General features: G+C 36.6%; 1 protein-coding gene across 1 annotated transcript in view; it reads left to right on the forward strand.

Annotated features, from left to right (window-relative positions):
* The window catches only part of piezo2b (piezo-type mechanosensitive ion channel component 2b), a 107551-nt gene that overhangs the window by 37702 nt on the left and 53692 nt on the right, over positions 1 to 16157 (forward strand). The window contains exons 10-19 of the mRNA XM_084412371.1: positions 1799 to 1834; positions 3641 to 3770; positions 6207 to 6373; positions 6504 to 6734; positions 7529 to 7643; positions 8460 to 8662; positions 11667 to 11815; positions 13183 to 13356; positions 14512 to 14553; positions 16020 to 16052. Of these exons, the coding sequence (XP_084268497.1) occupies positions 1799 to 1834; positions 3641 to 3770; positions 6207 to 6373; positions 6504 to 6734; positions 7529 to 7643; positions 8460 to 8662; positions 11667 to 11815; positions 13183 to 13356; positions 14512 to 14553; positions 16020 to 16052 (1280 nt within the window). The remainder of the gene's footprint in view (positions 1 to 1798; positions 1835 to 3640; positions 3771 to 6206; positions 6374 to 6503; positions 6735 to 7528; positions 7644 to 8459; positions 8663 to 11666; positions 11816 to 13182; positions 13357 to 14511; positions 14554 to 16019; positions 16053 to 16157) is intronic.

Raw genomic sequence — 16157 nt, forward strand, 5'->3', positions numbered from 1 at the left:
CTAATTTGCATATATTTCCAGCAGAGAAATCTGAACATTGGAAAAAGCCAGATTCAAAATTCTTAATCAAATTCAAAATGGCTAATTACTAGGATATTGTCTGTTTATTAGTACGTATGAAGCATATATTATTATATATATCCTATAATTCTCACTATTAACTTAAAGGGGTGGTATAATGCCCCTTTCAGAAGATGTAAAATAAGTCTCTGATGTCCCCAGAGTGTGTGTGTGAAGTTTCAGCTCAAAATACCCCACAGATATTTTTATACAGCATGTTAAAATTGTCGCTTTTTGAGGATGAGGAAAAACGCACCGTTTTGTGTCTGTTCCTTTAAATGCAAATGAGCTGCTGCTCCCAGCACAGGGGGCGGAGCTTCAAGAACTCGTGTCCTTTTACCTCACACACACATGCACTGAAAATTTCAAAAACTTTTAGCATGTAGACAACATTTCTGAATGGTTAGTTGATGAATTTATGTAGCTTATGTGTAGTTATCTTCTAGTCATTGATTAGCATATTCTGTCATGATAATCTATAAATCGTGTTCCGGGGGCGGAGTTTATGTAAATTTTAGGGTTGGTGATGTCACTAACCCGGGAGGAATGTCGTGTAGTCTCTACCAGCCGTTTGTTGTAGTCCTTAATTTCTTTAAAAGCAAATATCTCCCTTTGCTTTGAACTTTGAGCGTCGTAACTTTGCAGGAGCTGTTTATGCTCAAACAGCAACATTACACACTAACTAAAGTTAGAAAAGTGAAATCATAATCAACCACTCCTTTAATAGTGAGAATTGCACCCTAATCTAAAGTGTTACCAAATCTTATATTAAAATCAGGAAAATGATATATGAAGAAACAAATGTAAAAAAATATATAGAACTAAAGTTTGGTGTATGTAAAGCTGCTGAAGTGGAAATTTGAGAAACCGCTTTTAAAGAAATCTATTGTAATTGAAATCTACAGACGGAAATAGATTAAGTGCAGTAAAGAAACACTTAAAGTGTATTTTGAATGTTATATTTTGCACTACTCTGAAACGACACGTTATGAAAAGCCAAATTTGACAAGTGCATGAAAACATAAAGTTTTTGCATGTGTGTTTTGTCTTAAAGGGATATTTCACCTTCCACATGTAAAATATCGATTTATGAATGTGTATTTAAATTGGGTCATTTATGTAGTAGAAATGTGAAATTATTTTAGAAGTTGGTGCCTTCTAGACTGAGAAAAGCCAGAAAATGTATTTTTGGCTCATGTGGATGAAAGACTACAACTCCCAGAATGCACTTGCTTCGCTGGCCTACGAGGACACTCCCAAGCCACGCCTACCGGTTACAGAGGGCAGTATCGGGAGAAATGATACAGCTAGGCTACTAGTCGACTCGAAACTGAAAAGACGGCGTTTTATCGTGAGATCCCCCTATGGGCGGGTTGAACACATGCGGGACGAGCTCCTCCTACTGGCTGGAGTCTCTCGCCTCTGGACAAAAAAGCCTCTGATGACGATAAATGAAGATTTTTGCGTCATCTGAGTTTTTTTTCCAGACAAAAAATACTACCGGGTTTCTACTGATACAAAGCTTAATGCTAATCGGTGAAGTATCCCTTTAAGAACATCATGAAGTGTGTTTGTGTTGTCCTAAACTCCAGCACACACCCTCTGTCCCGTTACAGGTCTTTGAGCCCGCGTCTCTATCTGTGAATAGTGCTGCTGATGTTAGAGAACAGCATAATGTTATCGACCCTCCTGTGCTCATCAATACATTCACCTTGTCTTTCTCTTCCCCTCTCTTTAGCTCATTTCCACTCTGGACGGGTACAGCACCTCAGAGGTTTGCACTCATCGTGGTTTTGCCAAGGCTTATGTAACTCTGTGTCTGCAAGTTTTAACTGTAGACAAATATAGTGTGATTGATTTAGGCTTTTAGCAGCTTGTGTTTGTGTGTACGCCGCTCTTGATGTGGCGAGATTCAGTGGGATTTACTGAGAAACTCCAGCTCTCTGCATGGGGGAATCATATTATTTATTAATAAACATATACAATAATAATAATTCTTAATATATTTCCCATTATTCCCATGAATCTCATTTTTATTTATGTATTATTTGTTATTATTGTATTATTTGTTTTTATTATTAGTTAGTGTTACTAACGCATTCATTTTGCAATTAATTTTGTTTAAATATTTGACAGCAGTAATATGTAATCAAATTATAATTTGATAATAAATATATTATTAATAATAATAATAATAATAATTATTATTAATATATTGGCCATGAATTGTATTTAGATTTTTTTCATTTTATGTTATTAGTTTTATTAATAGCATTTTAATTAATTATTGTAATACCATAGATAGACAGATAGATAGATAGATAGATAGATAGATAGATAGATAGATAGATAGATAGATAGATAGATAGATAGATAGATAGATAGATAGATAGATAGATAGATAGATAAACAGACAGACAGACAGACAGATAGATAGATAGATAGATAGATAGATAGATAGATAGATAGATAGATAGATAGATAGATAGATAGATAGAAAGATAGATAGATAGACAGATAGATAGACAGACAGACAGACAGACAGACAGACAGATAGATAGATAGATAGAAAGATAGATAGATAGACAGATAGATAGACAGACAGACAGACAGACAGATAGATAGATAGATAGATAGATAGATAGATAGATAGATAGAAAGATAGATAGATAGATAGACAGATAGATAAACAGACAGACAGACAGACAGACAGACAGATAGATAGATAGAAAGATAGATAGATAGACAGATAGATAGACAGACAGACAGACAGACAGAGAGACAGACAGAGAGACAGACAGACAGATAGATAGATAGATAGATAGATAGATAGATAGATAGATAGATAGATAGATAAACAGACAGATAGACAGACAGATAGACAGATAGATAGAAAGATAGACAGATAGATAGACAGACAGACAGACAGACAGACAGACAGAGAGATAGACAGACAGACAGATAGACAGACAGACAGACAGACAGACAGATAGATAGATAGATAGATAGATAGATAGATAGATAGATAGATAGATAGATAGATAGATAGACAGACAGACAGAGAGATAGACAGACAGATAGACAGACAGACAGATAGATAGATAGATAGATAGATAGATAGATAGATAGATAGATAGATAGATAGATAGACAGACAGACAGACAGACAGATAGATAGATAGATAGATAGATAGATAGATAGATAGACAGACAGACAGACAGATAGACAGATAGATAGATAGATAGATAGATAGATAGATAGATAGATAGATAGATAGATAGATAGATAGATAGATAGATAGATAGATAGATAAGAGTTTCACATAACACTGAAAGAAAATGGTACAATAAAATAGTCACAATACACAATTAAAATCTTAATTTTCTTTGTTGAAAACATTGGCTTATTTTTTTATTTTTTATGGCAATTTTCTTGTTTTGTGAGATTCACCCATGAATATGTAAAGAATGTAAAGAGAGAATGTTCACTTCTTTTTGCATGCTGTATATTTTATTAGCATAATTTTTTGTGCACATCATGTCTCCTGTCCCTCCTGTATATATTTCCTGTTATCCTGAAGGTAGTCGTGGTGAACTCCAACGGGACGTCGTTTGACTATGTGTCGGCCGTGCCGATTGAGAACGGACCGGTCAGTCTGGACATTTACTCCACTCCTCAGTACAAAGAGGATCAGCCTGGAGAATCTGGAGGTGAGAGACCGTACATACACATCCATAAATATCTTTCAACTGAAACGCCTAATAAAACAACCCAACATCCATCTAGATGTTCTATCCAGGGTATTATAGTATTGTAAAGTATATATTACAGTACAGTAACTAAAACTGTAAAAAGATTTTGGTAACTACCTTAGTTAACATGAACTAAGAATGAACAATACTTTTTCAGCATTTATTAATCTTAGTTAATATTAATTTCAATATTTACTATTAAAATATTAAACTCAAAGGTTGTATTTGTTAACATTAGTTAATGCACTGTGAACTAACATGAACAAACAAAGAACAGCTGTATTTTTATTAACTAGCATTAACAAAGATTAATAAATACTGTAACAAATGTATTGCTCATTGTTAGCTCATGTTAGTAAATACATGTTAACTAATGAACCTTATTGTAAAGTGTTACCAACATTGTGTTACTAGAAATAAAATAAACATTAAAATAAAATAAAATATGAAAAAACCTTGAACTTATTTTATTTCAGCTAGTTGCCAAGACAACATTTCTCACTTTCATTTGGTTTAACTTGATGTACTAAAATAACTAAAACTAAAGTAGAAAATTAATAAAAAACTATTTAGACATAGAAAAAAAAGACAAAAACTAATAAAAATGAGAAAAACGCACAACAAAATTACTAAAACTTTATCAAAAATGAAAAAGGAAATAGAATAAAAATAAAATAAAATAAAATAAATTTAAATTATGAAGAAAAACTATAATAGTATCTCAGTGAAACTAAACTAACACTCTTATGCGTAAATATGTTTCTGCATGTAACAAACAAATATTTATAGTAGTAATTGCCTTTCAATTCTGATTATTTTTGCCTTAAAGTCAGCATGAAACGGAAGTAGCGATTAACAAGTTATATAACAAGTTTCTGTGCTGCTGAATGTTTGTGTGTGTGCGCTGTGTGTGTGTGTGTGTGTGTGTGCTTCAATGCATTAATATAGACCGGTGATTAAACTGACTGGAACGATCTGTGCATTAAACGGTTTTATTGCACACCATCCAGCCAATCAGAGTCAAGGATTCAGACAGACCTTGGTACTATAAATACACACAAGTCATCAAAACGCCAATCTGTACAAGTATCCTCATAAACCCTGTCAATAGTGAACGTAAACATTTCACAGTAAACAGAAAAAACAACGCACAAGTATATTAGACCCGTTGATTGGGTTTTAAAGTGACAGGAGCCTAATAAACCTGCTGTCGTCTGTGTGTCATTAATGTCAATCAAACAACAAAAGAGAGAAAAATCTCTCACTGCTCTTGACTGAATCACTTTTGTAACTTTAATAAGAATAAATGTAGGTTTAATTTACATAGTGAGGACTTTGCAGTGTTTTTTATATACATTTGATTACTTTATACAATTTATGTATTTCTTATTTCTAGTGCTTGAAGTTTTTCAGGTAGGTCTATTTCATTTGTGTCTGTTCTATTGTTGTTTGTTCACTGTTTACTTGTCTTCAGTAAGCTTGAGTTTTTTTTCTTAAGCTAATAGTTTTTTGTGATATTGAAAATGTTGACAAGAATTAGGAAATTTCAATGCTATCAAAAAATGTTATATCATAAAAACCTTATTTAAAGCAAAAATAATTACATTGTGATAGATATATTGTTGTCGTGAAATAAATCGACTCGTATCGTGATGTAAGATTTTGATCATATACCGGCCACCCTTGGGCGGGGCTTGATTTTGTCCATGAGGAATTGATTGGATGGTTGTGGCTTGCTATTGGTGGATCTCACGTGAGTGACAGGTTGCCCCGCCCACATCATCAGAGAAGAGAAGAGATGATCTGCAAGAGGGAGGGGAGGATAATTTGATTCGAGATTACGAGACATAAATTTAAAAGCAATAAAATGGATAAATAATATAAATTAAATACTAAAATAATAAAAGAAAAAATGCAATATACAATTCTGCTCTTCAGTATCTAGTATATTTGATGCTAAGGCTTTCAACAGCAAACAAAACTCTAATTAAGTTTAATTACAGTAACTTCCAAATCCAGTGACTAGTTCTTCCTCATTTTTAAAGGATGTTATTTTGGCATTTATTAATAACTGAATTTATTTTGAAGCATGTTGTAATACGCATTATCCTTTATTTATTTATATGGTTTATGTGTTTTAATGTGTTTGTATATGTCTGAGTTAAGTCTGTTATCTGTGTTTTAAGCCCTATTGTAATAATTTCCCCTTGTGCGATTGATAAAGTGATAAACCGAACTAAACTAGAAGCGCTCGTTGCACGAGGTTAACCGATTCAAATCTCCTGCTGTCTGTGGCTGAGACTAGTTTCTAGTTAACTAATATATTGAGCAAATCCACAGAATTTTTCTCAAGCGATCAAATGTAACGATGCATTATTTTAATGCTCCACACAGAGAAGACGGATGAGAAGACAATTGAGATCGTGGACTTACAGCTGGAGGAGGAAGAGGAGAAGACAGATGAGGAAGAGGAAGAGCAGGGCGGACCACCGGGCACTCTCGTAAAAGTGTTCAAGTTCATCATGAAGCAGAGCTACATCTGCGCTCTCATTGCTATGATGGTGAGAAGGTCAAAGGTTAAAGGAATAGTTCTTTTTTTTGAACTGTTCCTTTGGAGTTCTAAATTAGAATTTGAGTGGGAAATGGTTCATTTGGAACATGGAATCTAATGAATGTTTTTGTGTTTCTCAGGCGTGGAGCATAACGTACGTGAGCTGGCCGACGTTTGTGTTCCTGCTCTGGTCCTGTACTCTCTGGATGGTGCGAGACAGGAGGAAGTACGCCATGCTGACCTCGCCGTTCATGGTGGCTTATGGGAACCTTCTGTTAGTCCTTCAGTATATCTGGTGTTTTGAGCGCTTGCATCCAGTGCCTGGTTTCTTTCTGAAGATGGAGGTGCCCTTCACTGAACTGAGCTCCAAGGTAACAATTAGACAATGAATTGCCAGATTTTGCGAAAGATTGTATATTATTTTCACTTTAATCAGGCATTAACAATAAGTGCAGTTTCTGCATATAAAATTTTTTTGCACGTTTTATTTTTTAGCAGCTTTTATACAATATGTCAGAAAATATATGTATTATTTAATAAAAATATAATGTGGTAACTATAATATAAACTATATATTCTACAATAAAATATAAATAAATATATGCATTACAGGGCAAAGTTTTGGAATAATTAAGATGTTTTCGGTAAAATTCTCCTCAAACTTATGAACATAGTAGTGTATATTTTATTATGTATAAAAATGTAATATGTCAAATATATGGGATCTTTTTTCTGCCACAGAATAAAAAATTAAAAAGGTAATTGCGACTTTTTATTTCACATTTCTGACTTTTTTTTCTTAGAATTACGTGATATAAAGTCGCAATTTCGAGAAAAAAGTCAGAATTGCGAATCATAAAGTCAAAATTGTGAGATAAAAGTTCGCAATTATCTTTTAAATTATTTTATTACGTGGCGGAAACAAACTCCCATAAAATTATGTATCAAACAATGTAGTTACAAACAAGTACAAACAATTTATTTGCAGTAATAGCTGTACATTATATACTATAATAACTATAATTGTATATAACTGCCATAAGTTATAAACACACTTTGAATGTAAAATGTCACTCTACTGTGATTTATTTATACGTTTCTGCCCAATACCAAAACTGTGTTGAGTATTTTACTAATGTGTTTTTGCCGTTGTGTGTGTTTGTAGATTCTGTGTCAGCTGAGCTTCTGGCTTCTGCTCAGACAAACGCTGATGGAGCGACAGGCGAGGATGGAAGAAGAAGCAGCGCTGTGTGACGTCAAAGTAGACGAGCAGAAAAAAGGTGGTTTATTAGAATCTCTAACAAGTTGTTTCCCATGAATAACGTACAGATTAAATGGGTGGTATAATGCCCTTTTCACAAGATGTAAAATAAGTCTCTGATGACCCCAGAGTGTGTGTGTGAAGTTTTAGCTCAAAACACCCCACAGATATTTTTATATAGCATGTTAAAGTTGTCACTTTTTGAGGGTGAGCAAAAACACACCGTTTTGTGTCTGTCCCTTTAAATGCAAATGAGCTGCTGCTCCCGGCACAGGGGGCGGAGCTTCAAGAGCTCGTGTCCTTTTACCTCACACAGACATGCACTGGAAATTTCTAAAACTTTTAGCCTTTTATGTTCAAACCGAAGTCAGAATGAAGGAGAGACTCAAGAAGTGACAACATGTAGAAGCAACAGGACATTTCTTAATGGTTATTTGGTGAATTTATGTAGCTTATGTGTAGTTATCTTCTAGTCATTGATTAGCATATTCTCTCATGACAATCTATAAATTGTGTTCCGGGGGCGGGGTTTATGTAAATTTTAGGGTTGGTGATGTCACTAACCCAGGAGGAATGTGGTGTAGTCTCTACCAGCCGTTTGTTGTAGTCCTTAAAAAGCGATTTCTTTAAAAGCAAATATCTCCCTTTGCTTTGAACTTTGAGCATCGTAACTTTGCAGATGTTGTTTATGCTCAAACAGCAACATTACACACTAACTAAATTTAGACAAGTGAAATCATAATCAACCACCTCTTTAAATCCTGTAACAGTCACAGCAGAAAATATCTTAGTTATTTAATATCCATAAAGAAATAACTTTCCATGTGGGTTTCAGAGGAAGACAAAGAGGAAGAGGAAGAGGAAGAGGACGAGAACGACCTGATGCATGTGATGGGGAAACTAGTGAAGGCTCTGCTGGTGAAATACTGGGTCTATGTCTGCGGAGGAATGTTCTTCTTCGTCAGCTTTGAAGGAGAGATGGTCATGTACAAGATCGTCTACATGATGATGTTTCTCTTCTGCGTGGCTCTTTACCAGGTGCAGCACTGCTGTCTGTGAAAACATGTCCATGTCGTGTATATATTTATTCAGTTGTTTCTGGGTGATCTTTTCCTTTAAAATTATTTTTACTTATAGTTAGTAATATATACACACATCCACGGTTCGAATTACGGGGGGTATTGGGGGGGTCCGACCCCCCTAGATGAGACTTGGTACCTCCCAAAAGGGAGTAAAATAATAGTTGGGTGGTACTGATTTAAAAAAATAAAAAATATATAATGTTAGCCTATCCAAAATAGTATGTATTTAAATACGATTTCAAACCCTACCCCCCATTGGGCTGTATTATTTTTCTGGTACGTTCAGCCTCTGTTCTTTACCATGGTTTTTTTATATCACTAACGTACATACGTAGGCTACTCGATAGTTTGTCGATAGTGCTGCACAGATCATAATCCGCGGGTCGAGCGGGCCAAGTAATAACAACATTCCATTCAATCGAGGGTGGATGACAGATAAATCATTATAATGTGTTGAGTGTAATAAAGACACGGGACTCCCATCATGGTAACTTATCTAATGTACAGACGGTAACAAAGTTGCGCTGTTGAGGTTCGCGCAGTTATTTATAACATATTAATTATAGTTAAGAAACAATAACATTATAGTCTACACACGACCAGAATGCTGTTTTCCTGAATGCTATCACGATTGAAACCGAGATATTGATTTCATAACAGTTCAATAAACAAATAATTAAAACTAAGTTAGGCTACTTACATTTTTAGACGCAATGACAGTTTTTGTTCTGTTTCAGCAGCGAAAATAGTTCCAAACAACAGAACCATAGCGCATCTCACAGCAACACGCATCCATGATTCATTACTGAATGATTCAGCATTTTGAACTAATCGCTCGAGTCAAAGATTCAATTACCCATTATTAAACTGCCTCATTCTGAATAAATCAGCCGTTTGAACGAATCGTTTAAATTAATGACTCAATGACTCGCTCATTAAGACGGTCGCCTGCCGCCTCCTACTGGCGGTTTAGTTTAATAAAGTATGATTCTTTTCAACATTCCTTATTTGTATATTCAAAAAATATTCAAAACAATCTCATAATCTCATTTAATACAGTAATAATTTTTCAATGTAAATTATTTAATTTGATTAGTAACAGCCTAGTGTCTTATTATTTTAATTGAATGTATTGATAAAATGTAAGAATTTGAAATGAAATTTAGAGCATGCATTAAATAAAATTAGGGGAAAAATGCCCTTTATAAAGGTACAAAAAATTATTCCGATAAGTGTTTTCAAAAATGAAACATTGACAATTTAAGTTTAAAGGGAGTAAAGCCTCTGTTTAGGTTATAAAGGAAATGTAATTTTGCCAAAAGAAGAACTTTTATTTTAAATAAATGTTCATTTTAAATCAGCCTACTTCAGTGTGATATGTTACCATATTATCATGCTTAATTGAATAATTGTAATGGGATGATCAGATGCAGATATCTAAATCAAAGAATATAGGCGGTTGGCGGGTGGATTATTATTTATTTTTAAAAACAGATTCGAGTGACTCAAAGTGCACCAGATTAATGAATTTAACTTTAAAATGTACAAAATTTTCTCCCGGGGGGGCATGCCCCCGAACCCCCCTAGAGTTACGATTTTACCACCTCCGCCTCATTTTGAGCCAGGAAAAACTCTGATATAGATTAGTGGTTCTTCTGTGTAAGCCTATAAAATGGGCAAAAAAGTGACGTCACCAGTCGAAATAGCGGTACCCCTCGAAGCTCAAGGTATAATTCGAACACTGCACACATCATAGTACAGTATGGTAGTACATCATACCTCATGGTACATCATCATAGTACAGTAATAGGGCTGTCAAAATTAACACAACGTGATCAACGCGTTAAAAATATTAACGTAGCATCCTTGTTTTTTTTCTGGCATCTTTTGGATAGTGTTACAGTATGTAATCAAGCTCTCAGTGCCTTTGAACCACAGTGCAGTGTTATTTTACATTTGATTCATTTATTTAATTTCTGTATATTTCCTACCTGGATATTACTCTCAGACCTGTACCTGAAAATCATTGCATAGGTCACAAACACAAAATTTGGGCCAATAGAAATATTCGCACCTAAAATCTCATTTTTGCAATATATTTTAAACATTTGTTTAATGGCATCTTTTTTTATGAAAGAATGCCAGTTTTACCGATTCCAATACAAATAAATCGATTTTTTTTCTATTTTCAATAGCTCAATTGTTTCTATTGGCCCAGTCAGGCCGGTTCATATTTTTACTTGCCATGTCAAAATGCACAAAAAGATATTATTTTTGTTGTTTTTGATCCATGTAACCTTGTAAACCAGGGTTTCTCAAACTCGGTCCTGGAGGGCCACTGTCCTGCACCGTTTAGCTCCAACCCTGATCAAACACACCTAGCTGTGAGTTTCTAGTGATCCTGAAGACATTGATTAGCTTGCTCAGGTGTGTTTGATCAGGGTTGGAGCTAAACGGTGCAGGACAGTGGCCCTCCAGGACCGGGTTTGAGAAACCCTGTTGTAAACAGTGCTTTAAGATTTTCTGGTAAGTTTAACAGGTACAATATACTGTACAGAAATGTAATAATTTATGCACTGCTTCACTGCATAAATTATAAATTATAAATATAGATGAATCATTATTAAAGCTACAAAGTTAGTCAGTCAAGTTCAGTGAGTGATTTTCTCTTTCTCATCTCTTTTTCGTTAACATTAATGACAGACAGCAGCAGGTTTATTAGGCTGCTGTCACTTTAAGAGCTGGATCGCGGATCTGACACTCGTCCCATTTTCTCGCAACTCTTTACTTTTATTTAAGACTTCATTTAACTGTTGTGAAGATATTCTCCAAAAATGCCATTTTGGCATAAATGTGTTGCATGAGATTAAGCCTATTTTATTGTAAAGGATGAGCGAGTTTTCATTTCGGGTGAAGTTTTCCTTGAAAGGTCTTTGACGGAGCGGTTCTGTTCTCCTCAGGTACACTATGAATGGTGGCGCAGGATCCTGAAGTACTTCTGGATGTCTGTGGTGGTTTACACTATGCTAGTGCTCATCCTAATCTACACCTGTCAGTTTGAGAACGCCATCGCTACCTGGAGCAGGATGACAGGCATGACAGAGGAAGTGTGAGTATTGAATGCCCTAGATACGTTTGGTCGTGCCACAAGCCATACAGTTCAAGTCTAAGTGAGTGGCTTCATTGTGAATACTGTTGTGGTTTCTCACTTTTGCGAAATCACTTCTCAGAGATCCTTGATGCCAGAAATATTAGACTTTATATAGCAACAAAACCGAGCGTCTTCTGCAGAAGTTAGCTCCAGATTTTTGCTCGGCTTACACATAGATACCATAGATCCTTTTCCAAAGATATAGTAACACACCATATAGATATTTTGGGAAAGGTCTTGTACCATGTGACTTCTCAGAATAGAATGGCAACATTCCATGCCTTTAGTCAGGCTTCCAAAAGTCAAACCAAAGTCACACAAAGTGTACAAATATATAGCTAAATTACTTGTTTTCTAAATAATACAATCTTCAACAATACCAGCAGCTCATCTAAGGCAGCATCCTAACTGAAATAAAACAGATTTTAAGTGCAAAGTATGCATGCAGTGCCCCCTTAGATTTGGGCCAAAAAGAGTGTTTTAAAGAGGCCATATTATGCCCTTTTGCAAAGTCTTGATTTTATTTTTGTGCTCTACTAGAACAGGTGTTCATGCTTGAATGTTCAAAAAACTGTTTCTCATTGTTGCAGCTCCTCTCTTCCCAGTCTGTCAGTAACGCTCTGTTTAGTTCCTGTCTCTATGAAGCCCCTCCTTCTGAAAAGCACACTGTGCTCTGATTGGTCAGCTGGAGCAGTGTGTTGTGATTGGTCAAGCGCTTCAAGTGTGTTTGGGAAATGTCCCGCCCCTTAATATAACTGTGAGATTCAACACACTGCTAACTAACTCAACCAGGCCCCGCCCCTTTATTCTGAAACGCACACTGTGCTCTGATTGGTCGGCTGGAGCAGTGTGTTGTGATTGGTCAATCGGAAATGACACGCCTCTTACCATAAACGCGAGTTTCAACACACTAATAACTAACTCAACCAGGCCCCGCCCCTTTATTCTGAAACGCACACTGTGCTCTGATTGGTCGGCTGGAGCAGTGTGTTGTGATTGGTCAATCGGAAATGACACGCCTCTTACCATAACCGTGAGTTTCGACACACTAATAACTAACTCATCCAGGCCCCGCCCCTTTATTCTGCGGATGAATTATTTAAATGAGGAATATTGTGACGTGTTCGTTCCCGGAAGAAACTCAAGACTACAATGGAGGCGTTTCAGGGAGTTCAGAAACACTGATATAGAGAATAACACTTTGCAGAGCTTTTTAATGCTTAAACAGCAACATTACACACTGAAGAAAGATGAACATGTAAAAGAAAGCATAATAGGACCTCTTTAGGCAGCATTATTTCCCACTCTCTTCTGTCTCTTTGCAGACTGAAAGATATCGGTCTGATAAAGTACAGCCTCTCTGACTTGTTCACCCGTATCTTCATCCCGACGTCCTTCTTGCTGGTGTGTATCCTGCACCTGCATTACTTCCACGACCATTTTCTGGAGCTCACGGATCTCAAAGCAGTGATCAGCAAAGAGGAGAGCACCATTTACAGGTGAGAGCGCTTTCTCTGCTCAGGCTGAGGTCTTCGCTAGTTCCAGCTGATGATAACAGGGAGTGTGGATGTGTGATGTCGTTTAGGTGAGGTCATGGATCATAATATCTCAGATCTGATTAGACGAGCCACACTTGAAGTCGTAACACAAATGTATACCTGTCCACATATTTGATTGAACGTTCTCTTGTGGTGCATTGCTTTAATAATTAATTGTAAACAGAAAATTAGTAGCTGTGTTTAACTTCTAAAGGTTTGCAGAGTGTTTGTCTTGTTGAACTTCATTTTGGGCCCTGTTTACACCTGGTATTAAGATGCGTATTGGTTGATCGGATCACAAGTGAGGGAGACTATTCCCGTTTACACCTGGTGTTTTAATCCGTCTCCTTTGTCCACTTTCAACCACTTCTGTCCTGATTTCTTCAAGGGGAGGGTCTATGGGCGGATAAATGTAAGTTTTTTCAGATCTTTTGATCTAATGGCCAAAATAAGCTCATGCAATTTACATATGAACACGATCGGAGAGCATCAGCTTTAGTTTCTGCTCTGACAGCCGCAAGACCAGCCGAACGCTGTGAGTGTGTGTGTTAGAAATCAGGAATGATGAGAGAACATTGTGCTTGGTACGTTTTTCATCTTCAAACTAAACTTGGGTCTTCAGTCGACAGTTTAAATCTCGTCTGGCTAGAGCTCTTCCTATAATGTTACGCATTAGTTCAGTAGACGGAGAGTAGACGATCTTTTGTGGCTGTTCGAACACATTCGACCACATGAACGTTTACACTACGAAATCAATCTGGTCCGATGTGTTTTCAACTACCTCTGGAAGTGGTCGAAAGTGGACAAGCTCAAAATGTTTCAGACCCCAAAAGCTCAAATGTTTTAGACCTCAAAATGTTTTGGAGTCGTCCACTTGTGATCCAATCGACCAAAAACGCATCTTAATACCAGGTGTAAACAGAGCCTTAGTTTCATCCTCATGCTTCATTTCCTCATTTCTCACTAGCTGCTTCATGATGGTTTGTCCTCTGTTGAATCTGCTGCAGTATAAATCTTGTTTTATCTCTGTCAATCATCTTACTTTATGCAAATTTACTTCTTTTTTTTAACCAATCATCTGCTCACATCTTTCCCCTGCCATCCCTCACATCACAGCTATACTAAAGTCAGTGGTCGTATCTATCTGATCGTGGATAGGTGGGTGACTGATTTTCTTTCTCTGGCATTTATGGAAACCACAACGAATGTTCACCTTTACCCCAATTTCCCACAATCCCTCATTCTTTTCACTACTCTGTCAGTACACCGTTTTCTCACTTAATTATCTCACTTTTTAACAGCCCGCTAGATTCCTAGATAGATAAAAAAAATGTATGATGGCGCTCTGAGTCTTTGTCACTGACTTGATTTCCTGTTTAGAACTTGAACGTTTGCCGTAAATGTTACATAATGTCAAAGTCAATGTGAAACTGCATTCATTTCTGTAGTCAGATGTATTTCCAATTAGGGGTGGGAATCTTTAGGCACCTCGCGATCTGATTCCGATTCTGGGAGTCACGATCCGATTCGCTTCAACCCTTTCGAAGTTTATGGAAGAATATTTTATTGATGGTTCGTTTTTGTGTATGTGTGTGGAATTCAAGCGGCAACCCTCCAGTCTCTCTCTCGAAACCAACACTGAAGTGACTTAAACTGCAATTCATCGACTGGCCACTAGAGACAGGCTCCAAAAGAGAGTCAATCCCATAGACCCCCATGTTAAAATGCCCAACTTTACAGCAGGAAAAAATATGTTTACAGGCTGGTACAAAAAGTGGTTTTGATCTATACAGCTAATTTTGTCCTTCATGACGACTGTGAGGGGGGTGAATTTTTTTATAACTCATCCGTTTAAATTATATTAAGCCTTTAAGTTCTGCATAATTAAGGGCGTGGCCACTTGAGTGACTGATGTCACTACTAGCCGTTTGTCTGCTTTCTGTTAGCGTCACGTCACCTCAGCTAATCGCCTCTTTGACCATTTTCGTTTATCCGGGAGTGACGCGCTGCCAAGATGGCGACGGCCGGCTCCGCCCACTTTGGCCTTCAAAAATGCTTCAAAAAGATACCACGGACACTATGTCCATATGTTTTTATGGTCTATGGTGGAATTGCAAGTAAGCAGACTACGGCTATTTCTAAAGCACAAATGCGATGCATCGTAGATTCAATTTTTTCTCTCCCACCCCTAATCCCTAGTGGCTAATAAGGAAAGTCGTTTCAGAGGCGCGGGAAGATATTATAGTTTTTTTTTTATATTTTTTTTTTTATAACATTTATGAACAGGAACACGTATTAAAAAGCTAAATAGGGACTTTTTTGGTTTCATGTTGACTTTAAACCTCTGCCTGCTCAAATGCATCCCAGAAAGTGTTACTGAAGTCCCAGAAGCTTTATATCCTGACGATTAGTCCTCCTCACCCATGACAGTCTCCGACTCTAACGTCTCCTCAGCATGTCTCTGAAATGCACGGTCCTCTCCTCTTCGAAGCATCTCAAAATCTGTCTGTCCCTCTTTCTCCATCTCATCTTATCTAGCTCAATGTTGAGTGTTGACTGTTCTACATGTGAAACTTTTCTTGCTTTGATTTCGTATATTTCCATTCTGTAAATTACTTCAACAGCATCAAGCAAAAAATTTCTTCTTCTGAGAGCAAGTAAGTGTGGTATAAACAAGGTAAAACTTTGACATGAAACCTCATCATGCAAGCGTTTAAACCCTTCAGAGCAGCGAGACCGTTCGGAAGAGGTCACTGCCACTT

The sequence above is a fragment of the Rutilus rutilus genome (assembly GCF_951802725.1).
Source record: "Rutilus rutilus genome assembly, chromosome: 6".
Lineage (NCBI taxonomy): Eukaryota > Metazoa > Chordata > Actinopteri > Cypriniformes > Leuciscidae > Rutilus > Rutilus rutilus.